Source organism: Barbus barbus (genome assembly GCF_936440315.1).
Source record: "Barbus barbus genome assembly, chromosome: 13".
Taxonomy (NCBI): Eukaryota; Metazoa; Chordata; class Actinopteri; order Cypriniformes; family Cyprinidae; genus Barbus; species Barbus barbus.
The window spans coordinates 24,224,157-24,238,926 of record NC_136741.1 but is presented as its reverse complement, the minus strand read 5'-3'; the positions used below and the strand labels follow the sequence as shown (position 1 = coordinate 24,238,926).

The 14,770-nt window shown below is 38.2% G+C and overlaps 1 protein-coding gene across 2 annotated transcripts; it reads right to left on the bottom strand.

The window, feature by feature from the left end:
* Nucleotides 1-313: 313 nt before the first annotated feature.
* Nucleotides 314-14,505, bottom strand: LOC306879261 (RNA-binding protein 10-like). Of its 2 annotated transcripts, none has more exons than XM_079432060.1 (23): nucleotides 14,429-14,505; nucleotides 13,697-13,805; nucleotides 11,415-12,951; nucleotides 10,992-11,081; nucleotides 10,781-10,850; nucleotides 9,541-9,614; nucleotides 7,175-7,246; nucleotides 6,805-7,084; nucleotides 6,551-6,708; nucleotides 6,348-6,448; nucleotides 6,149-6,212; nucleotides 5,610-5,691; nucleotides 5,459-5,523; nucleotides 5,224-5,347; nucleotides 5,009-5,109; nucleotides 4,630-4,914; nucleotides 4,390-4,536; nucleotides 3,620-3,691; nucleotides 3,170-3,406; nucleotides 2,796-2,870; nucleotides 1,069-1,145; nucleotides 920-971; nucleotides 314-828 (listed from the first exon to the last, which is right to left on the bottom strand). In XM_079432060.1, exons 2-23 carry the CDS (start codon nucleotides 13,741-13,743, stop codon nucleotides 736-738), a joined length of 3,903 nt encoding a protein of 1,300 aa, XP_079288186.1. In that variant the 5' UTR covers nucleotides 13,744-13,805; nucleotides 14,429-14,505; the 3' UTR covers nucleotides 314-735. The 2 variants fall into 2 exon arrangements, with proteins under 2 accessions (XP_079288186.1, XP_079288187.1); XM_079432061.1 differs by having other exon boundaries at nucleotides 5,009-5,106; nucleotides 14,429-14,482.
* Nucleotides 14,506-14,770: the final 265 nt, after the last annotated feature.

Genomic DNA, 14,770 nt, shown 5'->3' with positions numbered 1-14,770 from the left:
CTCTGCTGCTATAAAAGAACCACAAGAAAATGGAAAATAAAGCCAAGGGGGAAAGCTTAATGAAGTATCGACTAAATTCATGACTGCATGTGTAGATTCATTCTTTCAGCATTAGACATCGCTCACTGTGTACTTGAAATATTAATACCTATGTACTGCCACCTGGAGGAGGAGGGTGTAGAAAACAGGCTCTATCGATACCCTTTTAGTGACTGTAACACTCTGAGATAGCCCCAAGCAGTAAAAATGACATCGGTTTATAAGGTAAAAACTTTTAAAATTAAGATCACAAACAAATACAACAGAGAAACAGTTTACAGTCACATTGAGGCATTTTATTGACCCAAGGACAAACTAAAATGTTTAAGCTCATCAACTCAAATATTTCATTTTACAAATGAAATAAATTTACTACATAAAAAAGGGAAAAAAACATGATAGAACATTATCAAATGAGGAAATATTTAAAAAAGCCCTGAAGAATAGAGCTACAAGAAGTATGATTAAACGGAGTACATTTGACTGTTAGGAAAAAATGCATTCATTTTATACAAGCACACATCACCATATGCACAAAATGAGGGGTTAGTCACAATAATAAGCTTCTCCAGGAATTTTGTATCAGTTCACAGATTAAAGCCTGGAAAGAGCTGCCAACGGACCACACAACCGTGTGTGTGTGTGTGTGTATGCATGTATGTTCACAAACTCCCTTTTTGTTCATTCATTTGACTTTCAGTCCAGCTCATTGAAACGTGCAAACATGGCCTTCCGAACTGCCTGTTTGTATGTGGCATGATTCCATACGACGGGTTCCTTCTTCTTCCGCTTTGGTAAGAAACAAGAAAAAAAAAAAAAAATGAAACCAATGCCCCTCAGCAGCTGCAGCTCAGAACATCCTGTTGCTGAATAGACTCACCTCAGTAGTTTCTAAACCCAAACCTGGCCTCTCGCTGCCTTTATGACTGTCCCTGCAACAACAACACAACATGCCACATTTAAGATATGATAGTTCTATATCAATGCCAAATGTAAATTAAATGTATTAGGATTCAGAAAATCACAAACCTTGAGCTGCCAGCCCATGTGTTTTGCGATTTTCTTCTTTTTGTTTCAGGTGAACCGTTCGACTGTTTTATTTTTATCTAAAGAACAGGGGTTCAAAATGAGTGTGAATCACTTCATTTCAGACTACTGTGAGAAAACAATGAAGGATATGTTTGAAATCAAGTATAATATTTGAAGCACATGCTGACCTTTAAGCAAAATGTTCTTACAATCTTTTGAAAATCTATTAGAAATAACTAGATAGATAGTTTAGCAAAGAAGATATACAGTCCTCAGCATAAATGAGTACAGCCCAAATTTAACAATTAGGGACATAACAATTAACCGCGAGCCGGTGCAGCTCTGTGCAGCTCTTTGTTTACAGCGAAAACCAAGGAAATGCTTTAAGCGCCACCTGCTGGCAGAAAGTGAACCTGCGTCTCATTCAGCTCGTCTGTTGTTTCATGCATATTTTTTTAAACCATTCTGTTTTTGCTTCAAATTTCGAAATTATACAATCTAATTTAGATTAAAACTGCTCATGTTGCATGTATGCAGCCTCTTTGTTTGGATCATGATTAAAATGCAGTGGTTGCCTCATTTTAAATGGAAAGAGCACAGGCAAAGCCTTATTTTGTTTATATGAAGAGATTTTATTTGTTTTATTTATTTGATTTGGGGCTTGTTTTAAAATTTTAATTTAGTTTTGTTATTTACATTTACATTATATTTAAATTGTGTTATTTAGCAGACACTTTGTATCCAAAGCAACTTAGAAATGAGGACAATAGAAGCAATCAAAACCAACAAAAGAGCAATAATATGCAAGTGCTATATTAGTATATTATTATAGTGTTATATTTCGGTTTCACAAAGAAATGTGCAGCATTTTGTCCAAGCAATAATAAAAGGACACATTTAATTTATAGTCTTAAACCTGGTTCTAAAGAGGAGTGATTTCTTGACAATTAAACACGTTGCATTGCCCACTGAATCAATCTCATGTATAATGCTGACAACACTGGAACTATTTGGGAGAGAATTTTCAGGAGACTAATTTCTCAAGAGGACAGCAGTACAAGAGAAATACCAAATCATGGTTTTAAGTGTGAAAATATAGCAATAGTTGCACAGAAATTTAAATACGTCTCTTCCTGAAATAATTACACCTTCACCTGAAGCTTTCATTTCGTGATGAGTGCTATTTTTCTAGGAAAAGAAAAAGAAAAATGCCATGTCTCATAGCTGGCAAAAGCTATGAAAAGAGAGACCGTTTCATCTCACACATTACCTACTGTAGCCACAGCACAAACTCATTTAGCCTTTTCTAATGGCCATATTTACAAAATATAGACTTCTGGGAATCCATACTCTGGTCTCATGAGTCCAATTCAATCGTTGAGAAGTGCCTGGCTCCCACAGTGAAGTTTGGAGGTTGTGAGGTTCTTATATAGTGTGAGTGCTGACGGTGTGGGGCGGTGTGTTTCATCAGTTATGACATGAATTCACACACCATTGTGCAATACAAAAACTTTAAACAGAAGACGCAGCCCTCTCTTCATTAGAGTACTATACTTTAATCAAGCGTGTACTCATTTCTGCAACCCTTTGTTTTTAAAACCCATTTTTGCCTCATCTCGCCACAAATTTGATTAGGGACCATTAAAAAAAATATATATATTTTTCCAGAAGGGTTGTACTTGTTTATGCGGAGTACAGTACATAATTAATGAAAGAAAAAAAAATACCTCTTTTTCCTGGTTTTCTAGAGCCTCAAGTTCTCTCTTTGACCTTTTGATTTTTAGGTGAATTTCCATATTTTGCTAAAACAAAGAGAAAAATACAATAAAGGGAAAGTCAAAACCTGACCCACAAATTTCTAAATCCAGTTTAGTCAGCTATATAATTTATATACTTATAAAAAAAAATAACTGATCAAAATGTATTTATATAAAGAGTACTATTACACACACACATATACTAAAATTAATAATAAGAAGAATACATATAATAAGAATAACAACAACATTTCTTTATACCATTTTAATAACCGATTTCTGACACCTTGCATTAAGTCCACAGTCCTGATAAGATCATAAAAGTTTCATTTGAGATTTGGTACCTTATGCAGGTCTGAGAGCTGCTGGTGGCGGATCAGAGCGTCTTTATTAGGGAACTGCCTCCTGCACAGAAGACATGCCATCTTCTTCCAATCTGTCAACCGGTCTTCCCTCTCGTCCGCCTGTGGCTGGCACTTTGCAGGCCCTGCGGCTTCCAGCTTCTCGTGTTTCTCTTCTTCCTCCTCGTCGCTGCCTGCCCCGTAGTCAGCCGCCAACATTCCAAGAGAGCCCATGGGCCGCTGCCAACACACAAAAGAGGGAGAGAGGGGAGTTTTGCTTTGATCTACAATGACACTCACTGTAAATCTGCTTTAGTGTGGGTTATCAAATAACCTATATCAATCAGGGTCAAGGTGATGCCATTTCAGCTGTTTGGGAAAAATGAGACTGAAGTGTATTTGTGTGCATGTTAATGTGTGTGTGTGTTGATGGTAAGCACTGTAAACGCTCACCTTTGATGATTTTTCATCTTTTTGTTTTGGTGGAGCAAGAGGCTTCTTGAATAATTCATCTGCACCGGTGACCTATATGAATAAAGGAACAGTATGGAATAATAAGTTTAGTAGGCTGTTATAGACTCGTGACCGATGGATAAGATCAGACTCTTGTGTTAAACGTACTGAATTTTAAAAACATGATATATCTGGCCTGTTGCATTTCCCTAATTTAATAAACAATTCCAAAGTCAATGATGCTAATAAGGATAAGAAGTGAGGAAAAATTAAATATAAAGTTCAGTGTGTGTCAGTGAAAATATATGAGGAGAGGGACATGAGTAAGGATTGGGGAGAGAAATTAAGAGATTTCAAATGTAGTCCAACTGAATAATTTATGGGACATTGCAACCCACAACACTCCATATGACTAAAAACACCAGGCATTACAATATTTTGCTGATGGATTAAAAATAGAGCATGAAATATGCAACCCTATCTGTCTAAGTGAAAAGATTATTATCTCTGGGAAGGATAATAATAAACATTAGATTTTGATATTTTTTATATGGATTTCTTGACTGGTTTAGCATAAAAAATAATCTGATTGCTTTAAGAAATAACACATCTCTCTTCAACGAGCTGCCCGATTTTCAGTGTTCATGTCGAAATCACAAAGAGTGTGCGCTGAAGTTACTTAATATGTAAGGTGTGTGTTTTGTTTAAATTCCTAATTCTGATTATGCGCAATATGGAGAGGAGAGAAGGGGTTAAAAAAGTGATCTGACCTTCCTTTCAAATATGGCAAAGGCAGCATCAGCAGCTTTTGAAGGTCTTTGGTCATCTCCTCCAGACCTGAGAAGAGGTGAAGGAGATCGGACACTTTCTTTGTGCTTGTTCTGGATTTTCGCCCATCGCTCCATGTCTTTCATTATCTGATGACCAGATCCAAAATTACAACACAGATCTAACAATTTTTGTTGCTAATAAAAAAACTCAATGTAATGCAAATTAAGTGATATTAAAACCTTAAAAGCTGCTAAGCTTCTGGGCTTTTCCTCCTTTTCCTTCTCTTTCTTTTCTGCTCGTTGGGCAGGCTCCTCTTCCACCCGCACCTCCGGCACAGTCTCTGGAATTGCCTTCACTTCCTCCTCTGTGATGGGGGTAGCTATAACCTCAGCAGTTGTTGCCACAGGGACAGCAACTTCAGGGGCCGGCTCCAGAACATCAGCAGAAGAGCTCTGGACTGGGATGTAGGTCTTTGAGGCGCTGTCCCAGTACATGTACTGCTGATTCTGAGCATCATAGAAATACTGTACAAGCAAAAACAAACATTTAGTCATTGTATATTGTATTTCATTCATATTAAACATTCAGGAGAATCAAAAGGCTATTTTTTCTACATACCCTTGAGTTGGGATCATAGTACAGGGTAGTCAGAGGGTCATAGTAAAATCCTGATGTAGCATCGTAAAGGAAGGCTGACAAATCTGGAGACTCAGATCCTGCTGCAGTAACAAGAGTACAATTATCAGATGAGTTACTATCCTGAACTAGGGCTGGTGAGTACTGTGAATATAACAAAAAGAAAACCGTTAATATTTAACTGAACAGTGGCGTACCATAGCTATAGCCGTCAATGGACTCCGCAGCTCCAGGAAGAGCAGTGTCAGATAAAGCTGCAGTCTGGTGTTCAGCTGTCTGGACTGACTGCACCATGGCCGTTGTCTCAGAATATATCACACCCTGCACACAGCCAGACAGTCAATTACAGTCCAAAACCAATATCTCTCCAGGCAACAACTGGCCACCTTGTTTCAAAAATGTGCCTTTGTGCTAGTATAAAAAGACAATCACCTGTGTTAAGCTTGAAGTCGGCATTACAGCTGATGACAAGGTGGCATCCGCTCCCACTGGGTCAGCTGCAGGAAGTCCCACAGAACACATACATGAATATATTATGCAACATCAATTTCAACACCATAATCATTAATTGAAAACCCTATACCTTGCATGGCAGGTGCAACACCCATAGTTGTATGAGAAGGCGGAGGATAAAAGTGTTGCGGTGGCTGCTGATATTGATGTTGCTAGAAACAAAGATTAATGAAAGTGAAGTGACATGTGGCCAAGTATGGTTACCAAGTATGGAATTTGTGCTCTGCATTTAACCCATCCTAAGTGTACACACAAAGCAGTGAACACACACACACACACACACTGTGAACACACACCCGGAGCAGTTATTATATGAAATTATATAAAAACTTTAATGCAAGATATGGACTGTTCACACAAAACATGCTCTTGCATTCCACTGGGATATTTAAACACTGTTTCCATGTAAATATATGCTAGACAAAGTGAACTTTAACCATCTTGATATTTTTTTGTGGTTTTTCTGCAACTCACGCAATGCGCACTACATTTTTAAAATGCTGTTTCAAGATGAAGGAAGCTCACCCTTATAAAAATGTACCTCAAAAACACTGTCTAGCTGTCTTATAGTTTCAATAACAACGTATATCATGCATTGAAATGACCTACCATAATAACATCTGGAGGGAAACCCAAGAGAGAAGTGTTTGACTTATCATTTTCCCTCCTATAGCTGCAGTGAAAATGAGAATTACCTTTAAAGCTCAAATATCAACCACAGTTCATATTAAAATTTATTCTCTTAGAATTTATGAAATGTTTCCTTTGAACTGAAACTAGAATATTCATTTAACAAAATGAGACTTACTTTTGGTTTTTCAAAGGTTTGGCAACTTCAGCATAAACTCTAACCCCATCAATCATGATAGGGCGGGGTTTGGTGAGCAGCTCCACCAATCGTGTCACATGCTGTATGTAAAAGTGAGAAGTATCATTACGACTGCATCAAAGAACACAGTAGACCATTTTGAAAAATTATATTGTAGTTAGATTGAGATATCTGTACAATACCTCATGTGAATCCATATCGACAAAGCAGAAGCATTTGGATCCAGGTGACTTCCCTTTGACCAGACGTACATTGCGCTCATCCAGGTACGCAAATGGATCGAGTGCTTGCAGAATGGTCTCCACGGTGGTGGTAGGCAAAATGTTTTTGATAATCATTGCTGAAAAAAAAGATATGAAACTTAAGAACAATCTGCCAACTACTTTTGTTCATTTGTTTTCTTTTAGAAAATGCTTTCACAATTGACATCACTTACTCTTGCTCTCCTTGAAGACCGGATCAGAGTGCTGCAAGCTTTGGCGAGATGCTCTCTGATTGGTACATTCTTCCGCTTGTTGCTCTACCTCCTGCTGTTGTAGCTGTTGGTCCACTTGCTGTTGCCATGCTTCAGGAGTCAAGTTGGAGTTTCTTTGCCACACACCTTGAGAGGCAGGATCCTGCACAGGCTTGTCATCAGTTTCCTCCTTTATATTCAGTGGCAGGACTGGATTTGGTAACAAATTGTCATCGCTGACTGGAGCTGGTGGTTCATGATGCTGCAATCCAAATTACATTTAAGTATGTCAATCACACTAATACATAATTAAGAACAAGACATATGAAGCTCTACCAAAGAGGAAACTCACCTGTTCTTTCACATTTTTGTTAGGCTGGATATATTTAAGCAGAGCAGTCTTGTCCCCAACCTTAACAGATCCCTAGAAAACAAGACGACAGTCTCTCAGTGCTAAGTGACTGACAGCTTCCCAAAAAACCAACCCAACCTAACAACAAAAGAGAAAGGTATTTCCCATTTGCCTTACTGAGGGCATAAACACAGGCAGATCTGATCTGGGCTTTACTTATGCCCAGGTTTGGATTAAGTTTGCAGGGTTTTTTTTCCATCTGCCTTTTTAATACACACTACTGTGTGAAAATAAGAGTGTGTAAATCTTGAAGTGTAGTAAATCTTACATATATAGCTGCAATTTATGTACTACCACCTTCATTTGAATGCTAACCTGAGAATATAACTGAAAAATATAACTAGTAATGTCAAAGTACACAGTAGAATCATATCCATCTCACAAGTAGAGGTCGACCGAAACGGGTTTTCCTCTGGTCGATGCCGATATTTAGAAATCAGGGTAGCCGATGGCCGATATACAATGCAGATTTTTTGGGGGGCCCATATGTTTAAAAAAAAACGGCCCGATTAATCGGCAGGCCAATCAATCGGTCGACCTCTACTCACAAGTAACTGCACATTCATCTGTAACAGGATGAATAGAGGCAATAAAGTCTGGCTTCTTTCAAGTGAGAAGACCATGCAGACAGATAACTGGAGAGCAGCTTGGAAAAAGTTAACTGCTATACCACAATTCACTTTCAAAATGGGGTGGACAGTCAAAACTAGGACATTAAGCTTTTCTCATTTTACTTGACATATTTTTGTTGTTATTAAAAAGTTTCAAAAGACAGACCATGAAAAATCCAGTTCATGCCCGATCAAAGAAAAGTACTGTTTATGGACAACTGTGGTAAAAGATCTTCAGCTTTTAGGCTGAAAGGACATTCTAGGTAAATGACCTAACAGTGTAATGTGATCAGCATTTTATGACTTCTTACCCACCGTCACTGCCACAGTTACTTGTTGTAGGAATGTGTTTGTAAGTGTTTCACCAAGTATTAAAAACAAGATAAGTTATCCTGCTAGTTGGGCAGCTGAGAAACTGTAGTTTCAGATGAAAGAAGAACCCTGAGCAAGATTTCTGAAAGGTACTTTGCCAGACATTTAACAAAAACGAGGGAGAAATATATGCTGATACAACCAATAGGTTATTCAAGTTTCAGCATAACAGCCAATGGCTCGACACAAATCCAAGCAAACCTCTAGCTGCTGTACTCGCCTTACATTTATAGTGCAAGTTTCATTAGAAATGTCAAAATACTACCAGTACAAACAAGCCCTGATTTTCCAAATAAACATCAGCATGGATCTCTCTATACATCCAGTTAAACAACAACCATGAAGTCGGTCAAGATGGAGTAAGCAGGAATGGAAAGAACGAGTTTGTTGTGCTGGAAGAGATAAGACACCCAAACTCAAGATGATTAAATCACAATCCATGGAAAGAAGAATAAAAAAACTTCAGGCTGCAAGCTGAACCAAAGAGCACAGTTCTGGAACTGTAATTCCATAAGGTCAAAGGATAAGGAAAAAGTGTTGACACGGCACAAGGATGATTCTGTGCTGTAGGCATAACAGCATGAAGCTTTACCTACAACCGTTTAACCTGTTCATCGGAAATTCAAATAGGGCAAAACAGCAACTACCTCTTTCCTTCCAAGTCAGCAAAATATGAATATCTACAAAAGGAAACTGCACATAGCATTTCAGTCACCACAAAAATTATGAAACTCCAAAGCCGAATCATTTTAAATTAAGACAATAAAGGAGGCCAAAGACGAATGCTTAGTTTCACTTCAGTACCACTTCAGAATATGCCAGTGGGAGCAAGTAAAAAGTGATCATAAGACCATGACCTCGATATGGTCAAATGAGGGAAATAAAATATTATACTGTTGAAAACGAAGAATGAAATATCAATGGTCTGGAGTTCTACAACCTAAGAGTAGAAGAAACAGGTTGCACTTGATGCAAATCCAATTCCAAATTCAGTATGCCATGTATCTATTCATAAAACTACCTATTCTGTATAAGAAGTCGAAAAAAGCTAAATGTAAAGGTTCAATTACTCAGCTAATACACCTATGCCCATCATCAAATAGTGGACCCCTTGTCACTATGCTCATTTGTTATGCCTGAAAGTTAATGTTGCAAACTAATTGTTTTTAATTGGTCATGATTAATATAAGTGGGCAAAATGTTCCCTTGAAGGTCTCATGTCCCATCTACCCCATTCCCACCCAGAGCCCAGCCACCTCCCCCTCCCCAGGCCTTCTTCCTGTTCGCAGACAGAGCCGTTGTAGAAGGACGAGGATGGGCCACCTGGTTGGACTCCATGAAGTGGACAGCATCCTCGAGGTTTAAAAACTCCACATAGGCCATATCGTAGCTGTAACCTGGGAACAGCATTTGAAATACAGATGGGTTTGTGTTAGTTATTGCAGGTAAATAGGAGAATTTTCAAGAGAAAAAAGCAGTGGTTCGTTTCACGAGACATATCACAAAGCGAATTCATACAGGATGTCTTTTGATTGTCGGGCACATTTTATTTCATTATTTAATTGTTTGAAGTCAGTCGCGAAGAATCAGAGTAGCCTCAACTCAGAGGCAATTCTGAAGCCAAGATATACATCTATAAAACTTAACAAATAAAAATAATAACAGTAGAAAGAGAACCAGAATGTAACCGAGAGCTTGAAATAACACTACAGTTACAGTAACTACAGTTTCTAGTAAATTATGAGTCTAATCACATCTAACAACTAAAACACAACATAGAAGACCACATTTATTTTCCAACAAACTTGCTGCAACAGTCTGAACAATTAAAAAAAAGAAAAAAAAGAAAATAATAATAAAGCAAAAAATTATTAATTTCATTAAGTGGAACAACTAAATCTGAAAAAGTTGCTCTCTTCACCGCAAATGTATAGATGCTTTTAAGAATGAAACATATTATTGTAATTAAATACAGTTAAATACAATTCAAAATTGTATATTTTCCATGACTTGGAGTCATTGGCAAATAATTATTTTATTATAATTTTATTAATAAAAAAAAAAAAAAAAAAGTCCTGGCTTTCCTGATATTTTCAGATTTTCCAGTGAAAACTGAACAGCATATTAGCTTATTTGATACAGTCCTTTGTGAAGAAAAACTATTTTGGCATATAAAAAAGGAAAAAAAATGAAGCCTATCAGATGAACCCAGAGAGGAATATTCTGCAGCAACACTTCACATCAACACAAAGTAGTGGTAGTTGGTATTTGTGTTTCGACAATTAATGGCTTATTTATAAAGGGAACCACGTTTAAGAAATTCGAAATTCCCTCTCAGCACATGCCACCTTAAAGATGGAAGCTGCTCAGGGAAAATTCAACCTCTCGCACAAGAACATGGGGAAAAGGGACAACAAGAGATCCCGTAGCATGTTTGCAAAAGCGACTCAGATGCAGAAAGTACAATCGATGTAAAAGAGACAGTGAGCGTAAGATTCAGAGAGCGAATAGCGAAATGTGGTTGCGAATCAGTCATCATTATTTACAGCGAGCAAAATCTCACCTGGCACAACATCTTTTATTTTCATGCCCTGCATTGGCACACCATCACGGACTGCGAAAGCATCCAGAATCTATGAAAGAACGAACTATATGAAGTCAAACTTACTTTGGCAATCATTCAGATAATTGATGGTGTTGTTTTTAGAACACCAAGAAAGAACCATTTTTCTAAAAGTATGAAAATAAAGTCTGAATAATTACATCTCGTTTACCTGTTGCATTGTGGCAGTTTTAGGAATTCCAGAGATGGCAATGGTTTTTGAGACTTGATCCTGGACACTTGCACTCCTGTAATCCTGGTCCTTTATTTCAAATTTCACAGTTTAAATATTCAGATAATTTACAAGACAATCTGTACTAGCGCGTTTAAATGTGCATTACGTTTTATGTTTAAGTCCATAAGCAATTATATGAGCTGTGAAATGTTATATTAACTTTTACATGGATTACCATCCCTACTGAAAAAAAAAAGTTCTTTTTTTTTTCTCACTGAGGATAAAGCTGATTCAAAAAAAAAAAAAAAAAATCAACTTATTCTATTTACAATAATACATTTATATAATCAAAATGATTTCGTAGTTGGAAGAGAAACTTTCTCGCTTTCCATAAAACAAAATCAAAAGACAAAATCTAACCTGAGAACCAGAGTCATCTGGACGTTGAGTTGGACCAAGTTTGGATTCCTTCACGTCTTTCTCAGGTCCTTGAAGATCCCCAAGATTGTAGTCGTATTTGCGACCTGAGCTGGTCCGATAATCAATGTCTCTATAATCCTGATCCTGTCGTTCACCTCTGTTACTCTGGGGTTCCTTTGGCCCAGACACCAAGCTCTCTCTCTGTGGTCCCTGATCTAAAGCCATGTCACTGGAGCCCTTAAAGGGCACTCGATCACTTGCGAAATGATGCTCTTGATTTGGCTGGTTCTTGTCTTGGAAATATGGAGGTCTACTTCCTGCAGGTGCAGTTCTGTCAGGCTTTTCATCTCGGTCACCAGGCCAGGGTTTATCTCCATCTCTACTTTGGGCATTTAGAGGGGGGTCCAGTGGAAGAAGAGGGGGCTTCGGAGTTGGATCTCTGACTGGGAAATCACTAGGAATATTTTTCTCCCAGTTTTGGTGTTTGGAGTCTCTTTCTGATCGATTAAAGCCTGTGCCGTCTTTTCCCAGAAACCCGTCTCGGTCTCTGTCTTTGAACTGGGGACGTTCTCCAAAGTCTACATCTTTGCCACAGTTAGAGAATAACTTGTCTTGCAGATCTCTCGGGAAAAGTGGTGGCGTTCTGCCCATCATTGGTGGAAGAGATTCTCGGTCTCTCATGCCATGTTTACGCCACTCTTCTGAGAGCGTTTCACTTTCTCTCCCTCTGAAGCCCATCGGACTGTCCATCGGCTCTGGAAATTCTCTGTCTCTGAGGGTCATCTCATCGGGTCTGATAATGGGTTCTGGGCCACCACGACCTAAAGGCATATCAGGTCTTCCTCTAATATCCATGGGGACGCCTTCATTGTCTCGAAACATCTGAGGAGGCTGGTCTCTAAAATCATTGGAGGACCCCATGCGGTTTCTCAGATCCATATCGGATTCAAACCTTCCTCTTGGATTAAGCGGAGGGGTGACACCTCGTCTGTCAAAATCCATCATCGGTCTGTCTCTGGGAGGCATGTCCATGTTGAACCCATCAATGCCACCCATCCGTGGCCTCTCCCTGTCTCTCATGTCCCCAAGATCTCCATTTCCACCCATTGCCACCATGGCAAGTCTCCTTCTGATGTCCATGGGAGGAAGCCCAGGCATATCCATTTGGAATCTCTCCCTCATATTCATGAATCCATCCTCTGGACCCCTAATATTACCACCCTGCATGTCTCTGCCATCCATATCCATTGGTGGCCTAGACTGACCCATAAAACCTGGAGAATTCTGAAGGTTGTTTCTCTGATCCATTTCAAAGCGCCTTCGAAAATTCATGTCCATTTCATCTCCGGGTCTGAAAAAGTCTCGGGAAGGCTCTCTTCCTCTGTCATGAAGACCCATGTCTCGTCCTCTCATATCAGGTGGGCAGTCGAACCGCCTCATGTCCATGGGTGACCTGTCCATATTCATGCCATCCCGACCTCTGAAGTCAGGTCTTGGGCCATCTCTGCCTTCAAACATGCCTCCACGAGGTTCCCCACTACAATAAAATCAGAAGCATTACTGCAGATGAGCAATCTATTACTTTTTTACAAAACACACACTGTGTCCCAATTCAAAGGCTGCATCTTTCAAAAGACTGCCTTCCAAGAATTTGTCACAGCAGCGCAACGAAGGCAGTTGCTCTTTCAAATGCAGCCTCGAACCGTGTGCTTTGTTTTCTGGGTCATGAAAGATAAAATGAATGCATCCTTCTATCCAAAGATTCATTGCACGTTTTAAAATTAAACCTAACAAACCTCTTTAACAAGACATTTTGCTTGAATGAAAATGTGCTTGAGATATATTTCTTGAAAATAAAAGTCACTTGGTTGGATATTTTGTCTACTAGTAATATGTTTTGGGACCAGTATACATAAAATATGTTACATACATTATAATTGTGTATACATTTCACACTTCTTTGTAGATTATTTCTTATTACATCCTGGAACACACTCAAGACTTTGTAAATTATTTTACTAAGCCAAATTTCATAAAAGATTTCTTATGTGGCAAAATGTGCAACTTTTGACTTTTTTTTTTTAAACAGGCAATTCAATGCAGGTACAATAAATCTGAGCAATTTTAGATGATGTTCTGACAGAAACTTTAGGCTGCATGTCCCACAGTATGACAGCACTCTAATTAAGAGACCTTTTAGGAACACAGTACATTGATAACATATTCTGTGTGTTTGATGAAGAATATAGTCTTAGAAATGTACTTAATTTAAGACCTCTTACCGAAAGGGCATTCCTCCTCGTGGTCCAGGTCTTGAACCGTTCCACATTGTTCCCTCCTCTCCTTGAAACTCTCCCTCAGCACGAGTTTCGAGTGCAGATCGTCCTTTCACTTGAGAAATAAATAAATAGCTTATCATTAAAGACCAATTAATTTATCTGTTTTATGTAACTTTGCTAAACGTCCTGGCTTTAAAGCCTCATTCGAAAAAATATTTCGAAAATAGCGATATTTTATCAAGCCATTACACATATCATTAACAATTAATGTACAGGTTATAGAGATGAACGCAATCAAAAGAACTGCTATTTCATATTTGCATAACAACAACACGATTAGGGCTAATATAAATGTCAAAACATTGGAATTAACAGTTTCAGACCGTTGTTAAAGCATCATGCTAACACAATGCGTTTGGCTAGAGCGAGTAACGTTATATAAATGTGATGAAATCAAACGAGCGTTACATGTCAGATACACATGGGAATCCTTTCGAGCTACTTTGAGTACTAAAATATTTATTAACAAGGCAAAGTATTGGTTTATATATCTCATAAACCTGCCCTCTTAAAAGAAGGCTAACGTGCTAGCTTTAGCTTTCAATCAAGACATTTTCCCAATATCAACAATGGACGAAGTAAACAAGGATTTTTTTACGTTCATCTTAATTTTACAAATAACAGTGGTATATTTCTTCAGTTTAATGTCTGTAAAGCCATTTTAAGACGTCTCACCTAGCTTGTTGAGATCTGTTGGAAGGTTCTTTTCTGGGTTTCCCGAAAAAAAGAGGCGGAACTGTACAAACTCCGTTTCCGGTGAAAGAGGGCTTGTGGGAGTTGCAGTTTTACAATTCATTAAATAAAATTAGGTAAGTTACCATATAAGACTAATTTTAATTACAATCTCCGTGTCAAAAAATATTGTAAATGTATTATAAATAAAAGTATTACATTTTTAGTGCAGCCAATACACATTCACTGTAAACAATATAGCAACTGCAGTGAATCAGGGGACATATAAATCAGGACTTTTTGTTTAAATTTAGTACTAGACCAGAAAAAAGAAACTCCATGGAA